The following is a 17,432-nucleotide window of genomic DNA, read 5'->3' as shown; positions in this document are numbered from 1 at the left end:
AGCACACGCAAGCAACAACTTCATCATCACTAAACATCTTAGTGGTGTAGTAATCGTTTCTCATATCTCATTAACCTGTGACCAACGTGAATTTTGTCTAAACCCGTTTTAGGCGTCGCTTGGCAAACCTCTAGTCTAGATGATCGCCTTCAGGATGTCAATCTGCTCCATGACGGCACTCTTGCTTGTGCCACCAGTGGCGTTCTTCAGCTCTACCGCGCGCTCGTAGTCTAAGCATTCAACTACGTCGTCGCCTAATCTGGAGTCGATACCCTTCAGCTGTTCCAAGCTCAGCTTGTCCATGGGAACGTTCTGGTCCTCTGCCAAGGCAACCACGCGACCAGAGATGTGGTGACCCTCACGGAAAGGCACACCTTTTCGGACAAGGTAGTCTGCGAACTCTGTGGCCAGCATCTCCGGGGCCAATGCAGCGTGCATCTTGTCGGCGTTGATCTTCAGGGTCGACAGAACACCGGTGGCGATTTGGATTGAGTCGCTGACCGTCTTGATGTGATCGATGAGAGGCTCAACAGACTCCTGCAAATCCTTGTTGTAGGTCGTAGGAAGACCCTTGATGGTGACATACAAGCCCGCCATATGTCCAAAAGCACGACCGCTCTTTCCTCGGATGAGTTCGAGAGAGTCTGCGTTCTTCTTCTGGGGCATCAGGGAGCTTCCGGTAGAGTATGCATCGGCCAACCGCACGAAGCCAAACTCCAGACTCGAATATATGATCAGATCCTCCGCCCAGCGCGACATCTTGAGCATGAAGCTCGATCCCCATTGTAGTGTCTCGAAGACGAAGTCGCGGTCTCCGACAGCGTTGAGGGAGTTTGTCAGTAGGCCCTCAAACCCAAGCTCCTTGGCCATGGCGTCGCGGTCGATGTTGAAGGGGTTGCCTGCCAACGCGCCGCAGCCGAGTGGGGAACGATTGACGCGCTTGATGACTTCGCGGAGGCGCTCGAGCTCGGAGGCGAAAGCGGTGGCATGCGATAGGATCCAGTGCGACCACCGGACGGGCTGCGCCTTCTGGAGATGTGTGTAGCCCGGCATAAGCACGTCGATCTCGGCCTCTGCTCGCTGTACCGATGTCTTGATCAGGAGCTTCAGGTAGCCCTCTAGTGTCCTGAGCTGCTCCCTCAGCCATAACCGCATGTCGGTCGCGACTTGCTCGTTCCTGCTTCGCCCTGTGTGGAGCTTGCCTCCGATGTCCTTGCCGATAATCTCGCTTAGCCGTCGCTCGTTGGCGGTGTGGATGTCTTCGTCGTTCGCCTTGACCTCGAAGGAATTCGTCGCCCACTCCTCCTTGATCTGAGCCATGCCCTTCTCGATGGCTGCGAACTCGTCGGCGGTGAGGATGCCATTGTTCTTGTTGGCGCGGGCGAATGCGATAGAGCCGGCAATATCTTCGGCGTAGAAGAGACGGTCGTAGGGGAGAGACGCATTGTATTGCTCCATGACTGGGTCAAGGCCCTCTGCAACGCGTCTTAGCACCAGTCATATCAAGTTTTGGTGAGCCCTAGAAAGCCATTGGCTGCACAAACCTGTGAAACGACCTCCCCAGAGCATGTTTTCTGCTACCTTCTTTTCGGATGCCATCTCGAGATCTATGAGAGAATAAGGTGTGGATTTGGGTTGTGACTGTTTGCGCGTTCGAGAAAAAGATATGACGCTCCGCATCGGCGGCAGGGGTGCGATAGCGCTAAAATGTCGCGGGGAACTTTCCCTCGTCTCCACATCGGCTGCCCCTCAGCCACAGACCCATCACCATGAGGTACACATCAAGCTTGCAGTGTCAACTGGGAAAAGATCTCATATTTAGAAGTTTCATTCATTCATAAGTCGCGTACCTGCTCTGAGTGCGAATCAAACAGAAGTCCTCCGGGACGCCAAACACGGACTATCCCATTCACTTCCAAAAGGAATCAAGAACTCTAGAGAACCATCTGGTGGAAAACTTAGCAATACTTCTCATCCGAATCTCTCACGATCAGGGGCTTACAAAAGAAGCGACGCCAGTTGGAATTTCTGCGAGAAGTCTCCTGGTTGAACCCAGCTTCTAATAAGCCCGAGTTGGAGAAATGCTCCGGCACATGCTTAGGCGAGTGTGAGGTAGCAAGCAGCTCGTTTCCGGAAGCTTGCTCGTATTGTTCCGAGACGGGGGAGCCACAATTTAATGAAGGCGCCGCGCTGTCTTTTCGCTTTCGTTGGGGGATTTGGTCTGGTTTCGTCTGTGGTTGTGGCTGTTGCTGCGCCTGTGGTTGTTGCTGCGATGCGAAGGCTAGGTCTGGAGAACCTTGTTTTTCAGCGTTGGCTGCTATTCTTTCTATTTCGATAATGGGCACCGGATGCCGAGGTTGTGGATGTATCAGTGCTTGGTCACAGTATTTGACGATGTGTGGTTGCTCCGGCATTTTTGACATGGTCTCCGGTCGACAGGCTTAGACGGTACTTGTAAGAAGAAACACCAAGGGTGTTTATAATTTATCTCGACTACTACTTAGTGCAGTTACGACTGCGGTGACGGGATCTGCATCGGAGTTCTTAGCACACAATGTTGTTGAGGCGCTTTGTGAGTGTGGGGAATCCATGGATGTCTTCCTTTGCTCACTCACCGCCTTTGTAGGTGTCGGAGACGATTTGAGGCTGGGGAAATCTTGCTTTTTACTTTCGGAACTGCACGAATATGTCTGCGGTTCGGACGTGCAACCAAGTCGTTCAGACCATTTTATCGTAGATCTCATCACTGTTGTCGTTCCACACCGCTACTATGGTCAAGGAATTGAAATATGTCATTATTCATTACGTCCAGCGTCAGCGCTAGGAGATGCTAGAGAACAGCCTTGGTATAAAACTCGATCAAGCATTTTGCATCTTTCTATGGTGATGCCATGTCCAGATCTCTTCAATGAAGCTCAGATGCCTCTGACAACTGCACCAATGACACTCAGACCCAGCAGCATTGATACCGCCCAACTCGCACCTCCACTGATCCTCACACCCGCACTAGCATATCCTCGCTCCTCATCGACCTTTCTCGCACCGACTGCCTTATCCGTGTTGAAGCACCCGAACATGCCCATGCCACTTGCGCCTTCTTTCTCGTATTCTTCCATCTTTTGTGCCAAGCAGCTTTGGACGATGTCTGGTGAATCGGTGATGCAGTATTGGAAGCAGCCGTCGTTGTCTTCTGAGTTGACGATGACTGGAGTTGAGGACGCGGATGGTGATGATGTGGTTGAGTCGGGAGCGGAATAAGTCGCGATCGCGTTGATGTGCCCGTTGCAGCATGCATCTAGTATTGAAGAGTTCGAGCCACCGACAGGTACGGCGCACGATGGGAGGTTGGTGGGTGGTTGAGGGACCGAAGTGAACGGTTGGCACGACATTTTTGCGATGTTACTGAGAGTTTATCGTGTTGTTGTGGGTATTTGGAATTCCTGAAGAGGCTGTCGAGGTGTCTTGCGATCGTTTCGTAGATGAGTCGCGATGTAGTCGTGATTCGAGATGACGTTGTAGGTACTAGACACGACTTGCGCGCTGGTCGGAATTTCTCTCGCAACAATAAAATGGGAAATGACGAAAGACGATAGATGAGAGAAAAACTCCGTCGCTATGCTGAGACTTGACTGAAGGAAACAAGCAAGTTATGTCGAGAATGAAACACAGAGTTGTTCACAGAACAGACTCAAAAGAAAAGAACCGAATGAAAATCGACTGAAGGAAAGAAAGACGGTTGAAGCTGGAGGATACTGCACTATCATCGCAAGAGCAGAGCCTCATATGTAGACTTCGTACGGTCTAAGAATATCTCAGGTGGATACGCGGGTGGGTAGTCGGCAGCGCGAGATCTAGCGTTACGCGCCGACCCTCTCGGCTGCGCGACGCGTTGGTTGGCCCGCAACGTTCAGCGGGATTACGCGCTAAAACCACGGACAGATCCGAAACAACACGTTCTGTTGTGGTTGAAACGTTGTTATGCTGATTTTAGGTAGCCATCATGCTCTGTTCTGTCCAATGGGTGTGTTGGGTTTGCTGTGGAGTGAATGTCACGTGCGCGGGATCGAACCATCTGGGTCGCTAATTTGCCGCTGCCTAGACGGCCGAAGGGCTGAGTAATGAGGAATGCATATCAGTGGCTGATGGAAAGATTGAATGCGAGTAGACCAGGGCTCTCTGATTCGATTGTAATATGGAGTTCGTCGGGTACAGGAATCCGTTCCACGTTCTTGCCCAGGTATAGAGTTGCGAAGACATTTCTGCTTGACCAGGCACACTGCGGCCATCATCAGCGTACGAGTTGTTGTACAGGCGGTCCATAGTCGAAGCGTATGACGGCCAAATCTTTTGAACTTGGAGCATGAATCTGACGCCCCGCCAACGCCTTCCCATAACAGAACAGACTGAGCCCCATACAATGCGAGACAGCTGTCGCAAGCGGTAGTAGGTTCAGCTGTTCTCGTCCTCATCTTCATGCGCGGCCGCCCATGGGCTTCTCTTGCGCAATGATACGCCTCTTCTCTCAAGCACGAATGGTATTGGCGCTAGGCAAATGGCGATCGCCATCAGCACCAGACTCGCGTTTCTGGTGCCTACGTTCAGGAACAAGTGTCTTCCGACGAGTGGGAACCCAGCACCAGCGAGATTCCGGATGAGTCCAATTCCGGCAAGTGCCGATGCTGAGTACGTCTTGTAGGCGTCTTCGGTGTACGTGAGCGTCATGAGAACTACATCGAATTGTTAGTGCAGCATCATTGACGTGGATCATCTCTGTAACTTACTGAGAGTGTAGAACGACCATCCCCAGAACGCGCTGGCGAGGACTGCGAAGAAGGGGTGTATGTTTGGCGTTGCGGTAAGTGCGAAAGCCAAAAGAGACACTGGTAGCACGATAGCTGCCAGCTTCGCATGATGCACTCGCGCCTCGGGGACGTCACGATGGCCGGCCTGAGAAACTCGCCTTTGGTAGTGTCTTTCCTGTAAGACATTGGTCGCTAGGCCAGATGTGATACCGACGACAATCCCGAGGAAGCAGATACCGACGCCGACAGTATCAAAACCGTATCCGCTGGGGCCGAAGATCATGTGGAAGGCGCCGTTGAACAAGAAGCTCAAACCGTAAAGGAACCCGTTGTAGAGTGCACCAAATTGTACGATAGCCTCAGAGCCTAAGAACCTGAATGGGCGGGCGAGTGCTGTAGTAAACAGCTGCTTCGGTCCTCGTTGCTTCATTTCGTCTGGCACTTCAATCCCATCGTCGCCTGTTTGCTGTCGCAGGACCCGTGCTCTCCGCAAGAGGATGACACTATGTCGTGTTTCCCCAAGGCTATAAAGCGCAATGACCATGACCACCCAGAAAGACAGGCAGATGAAGAACATGATGCGGAACACCGTATGCCACGATCGGCCATGCGCGATGAAAGAGAAGAGCACAAAGCCAGTCGGACTCCCCCCTGTCGCTGCCCAGAGAAACCAGGACATCGCTGGCCCGGTATCATGGTGATGAAAAAGATCCGCGATGGTGCCTCCAAAGTTCGAGATTGTTGTGGATGAAAAATAACCCGAGAACAGACGCAAAACAAGGAACGGCCCAAGGCTCTCTACATATGTCGTCCCCAAAAGTAGCAAGAGAAAGATACCGTAAGACACAATATAGACAGGTCTCCGTCCAAAGTATTCCGAAAGTGGCGCCAAAGTCATAGGACCAAAAGCCAACCCAAGAACATACATGCTCAGTCCCAGAACAGCGACACTCGGTGACACGCCCATGTCTTTCGCAAAGTCGCTCGCGACAGGACTAAAGCCACTCGCGCCCCAAGAGACGCTGAGGTCTATGGGAACAATGGCGGCGACCATTAGCCATTTGCGCGCTTTCGACCAGTTCCGGGGGTCGTCTGGATCGTGGGGCTCGAAAGCTATGACCTTGGTTGGAGAGCTGGACAGCAGCGGCTGGCTCTCTGGTTGAGAAGAGGTCATCACTGCGGAAGAAGGCCGCGCAAGCTGACAAGATCCCGAGGATTCCGATGTTTGGTGTTGATGCTTCGGAAGGCAGGTACGCAAGGCGGATTCGGGTCCCCCAGATGATGACGTCACCGGTCATTCGTCCCGGATTAACACCGAGACGCTGGAACGCGACATTTTGGATAAGTACAGCACTGTCAATTCTTACGGTCATGCGTCCCTAGCATCACTTTTGCGCGAGTTTGTTATGGCTTTGACTGACGGGAGCTCAACGCGACAATCTGACATAGGTAAACTACCCGGGGAGCTGCTCGATGTGTCCATCCAAAGATCCACGGCGCCCGGGCCTGCTCATCGAACACGTTCCATAGTTCTTTTGATCGTAAAAGGCTGCACTCCCTCTTCACGTACTGTTTCGCCTTCTTCCCAGCTAAGAAAGACATCGAATTGCTGCAGGCCCTGGATTTTCTTCAGCGGGGCAAATAAGACGTCTTCAAAATGGGAGTATGGCTCGGGACGATCAGCGCATGCCACCAGGTCGACCCTCATGTACTTGAGAGCTTCCATCTTCGATATGACCTTCCAGGTCCGATTCCAGCTTGAGACGTCGTAGGGCGGTACGCCATCACAGAACTCCCATATTAGGTATAGCTTCCAGGGGTTGTCACTCGCCCACTTCAAGTACAATGATTGGATAGCCTGGAAGTGGTGGGTTGGTACAAGACGGTGGAAGCAGAAGAATGCTGTACAGGTAGGAAAGTAGAAAGTGTTGGACGCGTAAAGATGCTGTATGGATTCGGAGTATCTACCCCAGAGAAGTCAGTCATTTTCTGTGGGCCAGCAAAGCCTCAGATGGAGGGAATAACATACGCCATTTTACACGACCGTGGAAAGGCTGTGAGCTGCAGAAACTTTGCACATCTCACATCGAAAACCTGTACTGGGTGAGTATTATTAAGATAATATTTCCACAATTTGATCTCTTCCGGGAAAAGCTCTATTTCAAGTTCTTCTTTTCCGAGGGCGTATAGGTAAATCATCCTCCGTAGCTCTGAAGGTAATTTCATGAAGAACAAGCATTGCGGCTGAGTGGAGATTCCATCTGTTGCTGCTCTCAATGCCGAGACTTCTCCCGTGTCGGAGCGTATAGGTGGTAAAGATGCGTTCCAATTCGCCCGAAGCGTGTTCTGTCCTTCTATTTTCCGTCGTCTTCGCTCCTGAAAATTCTTGGCTCTGCCCCTATCCATTATAGGTATGATCACTGCTTGCACAAACTTGCTGAGCACATACCAGCCTGCGTCTTTGATTGGTCGCATGGCCATTGACGGAAAGTAGAGGAAGATTGGATAAGGGGAAGAAAGAACGATATCATAAGCTCGCTGTTCTGAGCATGGAAAGGTCGTTGGTAATAAAGCGACGGTTCAATCCGAAGTAGAAATAGCACATCAGTAATATGGTAAGTTGGTGCCTAATCACCGGATGTGGCGAAGTGAATGCGGCACAGTAACCGTCCTATTGGGGCGTGGTTCAAGCAGGGTGGCCCCTCGCTGATTATGAGCGGAATCTATCTAGCTCATCGTGAACGTAGCAAAGCCCACTTGATGTCCTTCGGGAGGATGACAACTAGCCTAGCGGAACCATTGCGCTCATATCACCAACTGGACTCTTAACGAAGAAGAGAATGCCCCTTTGACTCAGGCTGGGGCCTATACTTGGTTTGGGAAATGCCACTCCACTCCCCGCGTGATTTTGAACGGCCATGTCTTTCCTTGACGGTGAAGGTCTTTATGTTCAGGCCAACTAGCGTAAACTTCAAACTCTTTCGATCCCTGGGCGGTTTCTAATGGAGTAAACAAAGCATATTCATAGTCAGCATAGATGTATGCTGACCCGGGCACCATCTCTACCCTCACATGCTTCAGTGCTCTCATTTTCGAGATTTTCGACCACATTAGCGACCAGCAAGAGGCATTGTAAGGCGGGTATCCGTGGACAAACTCCCACATTTCGCCCGTCTGCATATATGCCCATCTCAGTCTTATATAACGAATGGTATGAGACCAGCGCGCTGGGAGAAGGCGCTGAAGGCAGAAAAATGCTGTGATGTTGGGAATGCGAAACGTATTGTCGCTGTAGACATACTGTGACGCTTCGATATATCTGTGACGGCTCTTTCAGATGCTGAATATAGAGCCACGAGTTGAGCTAGTGAACAGGTATAGTTTACTCACGCAAGTTTACATGATCTCGTGAAAGCCAAGATCCTTCGTGCCTCAACACATCTCATGCTGAACGGGGCTTCGGTATCACTGTCTTCATGAAGTTCAAGCTGGAGTTTTTCCCCGCCGATGGCATAAGCGTAAATGAGCCTCCGCAGCTCTAGAGGCAACTTTGCGAAGAGCGGGGATTGTTGCTGGATCGAGACGTCTGCGCTTGAGAAGAGGTCAAAGAGGTCGTTACTTTCCGCGCTTGTTCCAGACGGTAGGCGTCCACTCCATTTAGCACTAGCCGCAGCTCCGAGTTTGTCAAGGAATTCTTCTCGTTTGCGTCCATTTCTCTCCGCTATGCGGCCATAGGGAGCTTCGATCAGAGTTTTGATGAGGTATTCTTTCAGACAGCGCATCAGCGCCGATGGTGAACGCGTGCCGCGTCGATTCTTTTGTTTTCTTGGTAGAGCGCGTGAAGACGTTGCCTGCGATGCGCAACGGTGGACGGTCGCTCCGCTGTACAGTACTTATGCATGCGGAGGCTTGTGTCGAAGACATCGAGCTCGTAACAGTTGTCGGGCCAATCCTTGTGCTGATTGTGGCACGGCATGCGGCGTGGCGACGGCCAGTGAGAAACAAAGCCAGGCAATAGTCGAAAGACGCGTTATTCTGTTCGCGAGACTGTCACAGAGTAATCAAGGTAGGGGCAAAGCGAATAGTAAGACGGCATAGGTGCCCAGTATCCAGGCACCAGATGCACACGGGTGCACATGCTCGAGTTCCCGTCCGCCACGCAGGTGAGCCTGTGAGCGCTATTGAGGATGAATTCGTACCTGAGTATGCGTTTGAGTATATCGGATGGGGTCCTGTATCATCTAATAGTACAGAATTGCGATGACACGCGCGTGTATGATGACGTGATGGCAACAGAGCGCGTTTCGTCATAGCTCTTCAGAAGCAGAGCTAGGTAGTTGCGAGCACGGCACCACAACGACGTCAACAACCTCTGCACACCTCTCAATGCAAAAACGAGATTCAATCTGCACTAACAGGCCATACAGTGCGGCCTGTTTACTCATCGCATCTCCGACAGCAACATGTAGGCCGTCCCGCCCTCCAACAGACCCTGTCCTCGGTCGCTTTCACGCCGAAGGGCCGAGTAGCGCGTCTTCCCCATAGCTCTCTCCTCCTTTACCCCGGATTACGGCCAGGATCATCGAGCTTAGCTTCAATTAATTTTCCCGTGTACCTGGATAAGACCTGTATAAGAATGGGGAGCGAAGTACTTCCGAGGGCAAGTAGTGCTCGTTGGCGCCTTCCGTTCACAATATGCGCTCCACCACAGCGACCGCGGCGGCGCTCTTGTTGTCTTCGAAAGCATGGGCTTTTCTAAACGCGAGTCAGAACAATCAGAGTCTTACTATTGCCAACGATCGTCTAGTTGCGTCTGTGAGCAAGACAAGAGGATATATCAATGTCCTTACTCTTGACGGGCAGAACCTCCTCGGGACAGAAGATGGCAACACTGGAGTCGGTCCATATCTCGACTGTTACTGCACTCCATCTGGCTTCTGGACACCTGGTCGAGGAAGCAATGTTCAGTACCAGCTGTTCAACGGCAAAGATTCTACTAATACTTCGTATGGGGGTATCAGCATGGGCGAGACCTACGCTCCGACCGGTCAGAGGCTAGAGCAGTACTGGTTTCTAAGAGAAGGGGAAACAGGACTGCATACCTTCAGCCGGGTGGTATACAACAACAAGACCACTCCCTTCCTGCGTAATCTGCAAGAGTTTCGCACACTGTTCAGGCCAAACCATGAACCAGCACTCTTCACGCACTTCGTTACCAACGAGAAGTTTGCTGCACCCCGCCCGGATACCGAAGGACAAGTCACCGTTCAAGATGCTACATGGTGGCTAGCCAACAAAGAAGATCCATACGTTACCGGCGTAGGAGACTACTTTACCAAGTACACCTTCCAAGACACATGGCGCGATCACAAGGCCCATGGTATGTACGCCGACGGTACTGGTAGCGCCAATGGCTCAACTTACGGCGCGTGGCTCGTACACAACACGGTCGAGACTTACTTCAACGGCCCCGTTCATTCCGATCTCGTCGTCGATGGCATCGTGTACAACTACATGGTCTCCAACCACCATGGCGATCAAACACCCAACATCACCGATGGCTTCGACCGTACCTTTGGGCCACAGTACTTCCACTTCAACTCAGGCGGCTCGCTCGAAGAACTCCGGGAAGATGCAGAACAGTATGGTCTCCGTCCGGAATGGAACGCCGATTTCTACGATTCCATCGCAAAACACGTACCGAACCTCGTCCCCACCTCCGGTCGTGGTACCCTGAACGCAAAGATCAACCTGCCCACCGGAGCCAAGAACCCCATCGCCATCCTCACAGAGAGCGGCCACGACTTCCAAGACAACGTCTTCGACACCAAAGCATACCAATACTGGGAAGACATTTCTCCCGCCGGCGAAGTCACCATCCCGCGTGTGAAAGCAGGGAACTACCGTCTGACAATCTACGCCGACGGTATCTTCGGTGACTACATCCAAGACGACGTTCTCGTCTCCGCTGGAGAAGAAACTTCGATAGCAGCGACATGGACCCCCGAGTCCGCCGGCACAGAACTCTTCCGCATCGGCACCCCCGATAAATCCTCAGGCGAGTACCGCCACGGCTATGCCCAGTCCCCGACACACCCTCTCCTCACGGAAGAGTACCGCCTCTACTGGGGCGCCTACGATTTCATCGACGAGTTCCCCGAAGGCGTGACGTACAAAGTCGGTACGGACGACGCGTCTCAAGCACTCAACTACGTCCACTGGGCTGTTTATGGCGGGAAAGCGAACTACGAGCGTCCGGAACCTGTGCCTGATCATCCGTATAACTGGACTATCCTGTTTGATGCTAAGGCGAATGAGCTCAAGAACAGGACTACGGCGACGTTTACGGTGCAGCTTGCGGGTGCGAAGACGGCGGCGGGGAATACGGATGTTTTTAACGCGAGTGAGCCGTATTCGAATCTGCCGTATACGGTTAATGTGAATGGGGTGGATCTTGAGCCTTGGGTTATTCCGTGAGTCCTCACTGTCCGTTACGCATTATCTGCCGTACAGTGCACTAACCAACTCATCAGATACAACCAATCCTCATCCTGCGCCGTCCGCTCAGCAGTCATATGCTACAACCTCGCGCACAAATTCCTTTTCCCTTCGGCTATGCTGAAGGAAGGGGAGAACAGTTTGATACTCAGCCTGCCGTACAACGGAACCAACTACGAAAGTGCGTTGTTGCCTGAAGCGGTATATGTGCAGTATGACGCTATGAGATTGGAGGTGAAGTAGATAGAGACAGGAAATAGGATATTTGATCTATCGAAGCTCGGTATATAAGAAAAGACAAATAACGCCGTGATTATGCACCGCTAAATGTACATCTACTCTTCCCCTTGTCATCGATGAGTGTACCCAATGATAAGGCTAAGCAACTTCCTCAACCATGCGTCCACTGAAAGGCTTCTGGGTCCCTTTCTGCGTCTCCCCAGAGAAGACACTGCCGACAGGGGCTTGGAGCCACTCGTCTGGCACAGCAAGTTGTGTCCCCTTGGCGTTCTGGATGTATCGTACGTAGAGTGGGTTCGCTCGCTCGGGCTCCTGTTCGATCTCTTCGCCATCTTCATTGAGCTCGATCATGGATTTACGGCCGCGCTTCGGGGGTTGTTTCTTGAGGAGACGGTTGATGGTGTCGAGCTAGGGGTGGAAGGTCAGTAACTGTGTATACTAAGATATGCTGGGTTCAACAAACCTTCTCCTCTTCGTTCCTCTTCTCGCTGAGGTTCTTCCTCCGCCTTGCCATTTCTGCCCTTCGCATGGCGTGCTCTTCGGCTGTGAGGTGTTTCTTCTTCTGTGCCTCGTTTGAGAGAGCCAGGAGTGCGCCGTCTTCTTCTTCGTTGATTAGGGCGCGTTGACGCTTCGTCATCTTGCTGACATCGGGGGTCTGGTCGCGGCTGAGGTCTTCGTCGCTGTCCATCTCGTCCATGTCTCCACCTGGTGTGACACCCATGTCGTCGTCTTCCTCGCCCTCAGCATCCTCGTCTTCGCCCTCTGCGTCTTCCTCCTCAAGGTCCGAGTCGGGGTCGCTGAGGTCGTCGTCATCATCGTCGTCCATGGCCATTTCCTTGGCCTCGACCTTGTCTTGTGCCTTTGTGAGCTTTATGGCTGGCGCTGGCTGGACGGGGATCCCTCTGCTCGCATTTACGGTGATGCGTGGTGCTGGTGTGTCCTCCATGTCGTCGTCTTCATCCCCCTCGGCGTCCATGTCCTCATCCTCGTCTCCTTCAGCGTCTGGCTCGTCGGAGTCGTCGTCCACGTCCATGGCATCAACCTCCTCGGCGTCGTCGTCATCTTCGTCATCGTCGTCCTCGCTGTCGATCTCCCGCACTACGCGACTACTCCTAGATGCGCGTTTGCCCGCGACTATGTTCTGCCTGCTGACGCCTGCCTTTGGTACAACTCCACCAGTGGCCTGTCTGAGCTTATTGGGCGATGACTTGACAGTGAGGTGGATCGACTGGCGCGTCTCTTCGGGCGAGGAGCGCTGTATGACAGCCGCAGCGGGCGACTGGTTGGCAGTGCCGCGGCGAGGGCGGGTCGAGGAAGCGGTCGGGGCACTGGAGATTGTTAGAGGAGCTGGCGGTGCGCGCGCGCGGAGGCGAGGCATGATTGCAGAGGAGCGAAGAGCAAGGCCGGCAAAAGCGGGAGGAGGCAGATAGGAAGGATTGCGACGGCGTCAGATAGGCCGTCGGGTCCGTTGGCCTGGGGCAGGGGTGTGCAGGCGGGTGGCACAAAGGTGGTGGTGAGAGGGGCGCCTCTGGGGGCAGTGACGGCCTCTTGGGGATGTTGTACTCGCTGCGCTGCCCTTGGCGATGGGTGCAAGCTATTCGCTCGCCTTGTCAGCCACATACCTGGTGCTGTTTCCTCGCTGGTCCCATCCCTCGCCCTCGGATTCGTCATGCTCGGTGCTTATCCGTCGCATGCGTTTCGCCGCGCGATCTGCCATCTTTGCGATTGGTAAGATGATATTCTGGATATTAAAAGTGGTTCCAATGGCGTGTTGCGACAATTCTACGCGTGTTGGTCATCGGCCATTCTATCAACCTTCAGATGGAGATTCGCCGGGATCTTCCCCAGGTCCGATTAGGCCCAAAGAGGCTAGCGCACATCTTCCCTCCATAGAACGGACGATGATCATGCACGCAGGACAACATTGAGAAGGGATTGCAATTCTTGGAAATATCACTAGTTACTTATAACTAATCTGATCTTCGATTGTAAGATGTTTTGGATATTATGAGTACATCGGACGACTAAGTGACTATTACCTGTCCCCTTCTCAAGTAAACACGGCCTTGACAGTCTCCTCGAGATCCTCCTTGGGCACGCCCAGCTTCTCGTTCCAAAGACCCTTGTATGCGAAGTCACCCAGTTGCTGTTCCTTGCCAAACGTGGCGCCTTGAATCAAATTCATGATACCCATATGATCTCCCGACTGGAGCTTGGCACGTCCTTGCTCGATGTGCTCCTTCACATTGACCTTTTTGACAGTCCACTTCGTGCCAGTGACCTTCTCTGCTGTGGCCAAGATCTCCTTTTGCGTTGTCTGGAATCCACTAATGTAGACATATTGGTTCTTAGTCAAGTCGGGGTTCTTGAGTGCGTTGACAGTCGCAACACCGATTTGGTTGAGGTTGGTGCTTGAGAAAACAGCTTCACCATCATCAAAGAGGGTAGCAGTCTTTGACTTGCCGTCAAAGCCCAAGAACGCTACCCTGAGGCCCCAGTCGAAGAAGGGGCCAGTGGCGATGCCAGTCCAGCTAATCTCCTTCTCCTTGGTCTTGAGGTAGTTGATCGTCTCGAACTTCGCGACGAACGCAGGCACGATCTCGTGAGCGCGCTCGTCAAGATTGTTGCTTCCATACTCTGAAGGAAGGAAACGCTTCACACCCGCTGCGATGGCGGCATCGATCAGTTTGTTTTGGTCGCCCAGTGCCATGCCGCCGACGATTGAAAGGACAGCGTCTTGGCCTTGGAACGCTTCCTTCAAGCTGTCGTGGGACTCATAGTCCGCGCGGATGACTTTGACGCCTTCGGGAAAGGTCGAGCTGGAGCCTTGGCGCGAGAGGACAGTTGTGTTGAAGGAAGAATCTTTGAGGAAGGCGTTCAAAATGGAGGGACCAAGGTTGCCGCTCGCCTGATGTTGTTAGTTGTTGTATACAGGAGAAGCTTGGCAGGTGTACCTACGCCGATGATGATGACGTTCTTGATAGACATGCTAGATAAGTGTTGATGGTGGAGTCTGAACAGATCGGATGCTTGAATAGATTGTAGTGTGAAAAGTGATCTTGAGCTTGTTAGTATCGTGGATTGTGTGGTTGACTCTGCCGATGAAGACGCTGTCTCATATATACCACGAGGAAGACGTGATTATGTATAGCTATGATGCAGGTATAGGGCCCCACATCCCCAAATCCGCCCTGCTTCCCAATCCGCGTCGTACAACCGCGTCAACTTAGTAACGAAGGCCGAATCCAAGCCGCACATGGTATGCAATCTGGTTATGTTGTGGCGTCATTGCTTACGATACTAGTGTTCGTCGACACTCAGGTGCTTGGGTAGATATAAGGCCGGTGTACTCAATCTGTCCGACAAGCACTCTCCAGAAGCTTCGCTGCGGAAGTAGTGCATGATAAGGGCTCTATCGCCGTAAGCTGATACTGTAATCACACCGAAGGTGGCATGCCAATAGATCAGGTTCAAGTCGCCAGAAGGCTGATGTTGGGGTTTGCTTAGCACATCGCGCGGAAATCCACCGCCGCGCCAAGGCGCTAGCCAGATCCTGATCGTGAGTGTGGAAGTCGCGCGCACGCCCGCGGGCCCGCGGGCGCCGTCACTCATCTTCTTGAGCTGTTACTTTGCGCTTTCCCACCTTCCTTGTCACATCACCATCCCAAAGAACACTTTTTGGTTGATACTGCATATTTTGCGGAGCCACTGATATTGCAGCACGATGAATCTTTCCATTCGGACCTCAACGCCCAGAGCGAACGCGTGATCAATCTTCATCGCCAAGACTCATTCGGTTCTGGATAATCCCCCATCTCTCAAGCTGCATGAGCAGCTCGAGCGGATCTGCTGCGTTCCAAGCGCTGATTTCCCATTCTGTACGATTCCTCCCGCCTCCTTTATCGTACACCCAGGGTATCTTCTCAATGGTCCACACAAGTTCTCGTTGTGACGCGTTCAATCGTCGGATGTACTCCCTCGCTTTCATAACCGCATCCTTAGTACACTTTCGCCGAACCTTCATCAACGACGCTAACACATACATTCCTGGACATCTCGTGTTGAGGCGCATCTTCGTGTGCATTCGGTCGATGTCCGTCAAGATTGCGTGGTACGCATGCTTGTTGAGACCGAGCGCGTCCATTTCAGGTGTATGAGGTGGATAGATGGGATGTCTAAAAGAGAAGCGCAGTACTCGGAGTCTGGTACCTCGTTCTACCGTCTGACGGCATTCCAATCTTCTGTTATGCTCGTAGCTGGTTCTGTTCACAGCACTAGGAAACTGCTCCTTCCACGCTCGATCATCGCTCACCAGCGCGGCAACGATATCTTGCTTCAGTGTAGTATCGGCATACTGCTTCCTCCTATTCGCTAGAGGATTGTCTTCCATCTCAGCCAGATACTTTGCATATGTACTGCGCCGCGTGCTGGCATTGATGCTTGCTCTCATCCAGGTTCGAAAGTAAGGATCGACACCATATCGGTCGATGTTGGCATTCAGAACCTGCCGTTTGCGAAGCGGGACAGCATTAGGCCAAAGAGGATATGGCTTCGAACGGTCCCGACTTTGTGCGTGGTGGGGAATGGGGTCATTTGCACACCCGATCGTCTCCGACGCAGACATTGCTTGACGCTCAAGTGTTGGTCTTGGGTCAGACTCCTCAGCAGATGGAAATGCATCGACGAAAGACAGACGCGGCCCCATACGCTGACTGGGCTTGCCTGGAGGCGCAGACATCAGTGCCGCTTGCAAGGTTTGGTCGCGGTCGACATGGAGTATCTGAATATGTGACTCTGAGATACGAGAGGGCGCGAAAAGCGAGAATGAATGCACGCAAACCATCACCGAAACGCCCTTAGCCTGGAGGTTCCACGTTATTTCCTCGAGTAGCTGATTGAGCGCAACGGCCTCTTGCTGGTTTTTCTTCAACTGTTCGGTTGTATCCCAAAACCTGCCGCATTTGCCTGGCCCGTGCTTCTTTCGGGAAGTCTTGCGTTTAGAGGCTTCAGCAGTGGATGCCGAGACTGGTCCTGCGCATTTCTTTCTCCTTATTCCCGTCCAGATCGTGTTCAAGAAGTCCCGCAGCGCAGTGATCAAGCGACAATAATCTTCATACGTGAGACCATGGTCTGCTAGCGCAGTCGTGTACTCTGTGGGTTCGCAGAGGCGAAAGGAAGTCACAAAATGCGCTTCGGATCGAGTACATTGCTGACGATCGGAGACCCCAGGAAACAACATCCCGATGTCGTCAACGAAGCGTTTCTCCGGCTGTTGAGGAGGTAGGCGAAAGTCGCTTGCCTGCACGGCGGATCTGGGGATATTCCCCAATGTTGAGTGCCTCGTACTAATCGCCGATTTCAAAAGGCGTCTTGCTGTAGCTCCTGTGCGCTCGTCAAGGGCGCGGTGATCCTCTGAGACACAGGGATCAGGCCATGTGGCTGACGAGGCCAGGCTGCTTTTTGGGTACGAAGACTCCGACTGCAGTGGTGGATCTTCGATCGTACTCTCCGAGCACTGTTTCCTGGAGGACTGCGCATAGAATGTGTGGTGATGAACCAGCGAAATCGCCTCTTCAGCAACGTTGTGAGAGTCGCTAACGGATCTGTTATTTGTTGCGACATGCAGATCTGGCTTCGTGGTTCGAAAAGGTATGGGTTCAGTGTGCCTACGAGCTAGCACAGGCCTGGCATGCTCGTCCTTCCCTTCTCTTTCCGCACATTCCTTGTCTTCTCTCTCGCTACCCAAGGTCGTTATACAATCCATCGACAGCCGCTGAGCCATTTTGAAGATCTCGACGTCATCGGTCTCTATCTCTCGTGTCTTTTCGGTTGTCATCCAAATCTGAAGGCGTTCCGGCTCGGGGGAGGCGGATAAAATCGCGTGTAGGTCTT

General features: G+C 52.6%; 7 protein-coding genes across 7 annotated transcripts; 1 reads left to right on the top strand and 6 right to left on the bottom strand.

Annotated features, from left to right (window-relative positions):
- Positions 1-135: 135 nt before the first annotated feature.
- J4E93_010136 (uncharacterized protein) lies at positions 136-1,501 on the bottom strand (the record flags this gene model as incomplete). Its single annotated transcript, XM_049348021.1, is given in 2 exon segments — positions 136-1,475; positions 1,495-1,501. The coding sequence occupies 2 exon segments, from the start codon at positions 1,499-1,501 to the stop codon at positions 136-138; spliced, it is 1,347 nt and encodes a 448-aa protein (XP_049194754.1).
- Positions 1,502-2,915: 1,414 nt separating this feature from the next.
- Positions 2,916-3,389, bottom strand: J4E93_010135 (uncharacterized protein; the record flags this gene model as incomplete). Its single annotated transcript, XM_049348020.1, has 1 exon — positions 2,916-3,389. One exon carries the CDS (start codon positions 3,387-3,389, stop codon positions 2,916-2,918), a length of 474 nt encoding a protein of 157 aa, XP_049194753.1.
- A 1,060-nt stretch (positions 3,390-4,449) lies between these two features.
- On the bottom strand, positions 4,450-5,976 carry J4E93_010134 (uncharacterized protein; the record flags this gene model as incomplete). Its single annotated transcript, XM_049348019.1, has 2 exons — positions 4,450-4,727; positions 4,782-5,976. 2 exons carry the CDS (start codon positions 5,974-5,976, stop codon positions 4,450-4,452), a joined length of 1,473 nt encoding a protein of 490 aa, XP_049194752.1.
- Positions 5,977-6,312: 336 nt separating this feature from the next.
- On the bottom strand, positions 6,313-6,836 carry J4E93_010133 (uncharacterized protein; the record flags this gene model as incomplete). The annotated part of the gene is made up of 2 exons (XM_049348018.1): positions 6,313-6,766; positions 6,832-6,836. The coding sequence occupies 2 exons, from the start codon at positions 6,834-6,836 to the stop codon at positions 6,313-6,315; spliced, it is 459 nt and encodes a 152-aa protein (XP_049194751.1).
- Positions 6,837-9,497: 2,661 nt separating this feature from the next.
- J4E93_010132 (uncharacterized protein) lies at positions 9,498-11,543 on the top strand (the record flags this gene model as incomplete). Its single annotated transcript, XM_049348017.1, has 2 exons — positions 9,498-11,275; positions 11,336-11,543. 2 exons carry the CDS (start codon positions 9,498-9,500, stop codon positions 11,541-11,543), a joined length of 1,986 nt encoding a protein of 661 aa, XP_049194750.1.
- A 135-nt stretch (positions 11,544-11,678) lies between these two features.
- Positions 11,679-13,257, bottom strand: J4E93_010131 (uncharacterized protein; the record flags this gene model as incomplete). Its single annotated transcript, XM_049348016.1, has 3 exons — positions 11,679-11,948; positions 12,004-12,868; positions 13,163-13,257. The coding sequence occupies 3 exons, from the start codon at positions 13,255-13,257 to the stop codon at positions 11,679-11,681; spliced, it is 1,230 nt and encodes a 409-aa protein (XP_049194749.1).
- Positions 13,258-13,590: 333 nt separating this feature from the next.
- On the bottom strand, positions 13,591-14,528 carry J4E93_010130 (uncharacterized protein; the record flags this gene model as incomplete). Its single annotated transcript, XM_049348015.1, has 2 exons — positions 13,591-14,448; positions 14,499-14,528. 2 exons carry the CDS (start codon positions 14,526-14,528, stop codon positions 13,591-13,593), a joined length of 888 nt encoding a protein of 295 aa, XP_049194748.1.
- Positions 14,529-17,432: the final 2,904 nt, after the last annotated feature.

The sequence above is a fragment of the Alternaria ventricosa genome (assembly GCF_023758065.1).
Source record: "Alternaria ventricosa strain BMP 2768 chromosome Unknown scaffold_27, whole genome shotgun sequence".
NCBI classification, from domain to species: domain Eukaryota; kingdom Fungi; phylum Ascomycota; class Dothideomycetes; order Pleosporales; family Pleosporaceae; genus Alternaria; species Alternaria ventricosa.
This window is presented reverse-complemented; position numbering and strand designations above follow the sequence as displayed.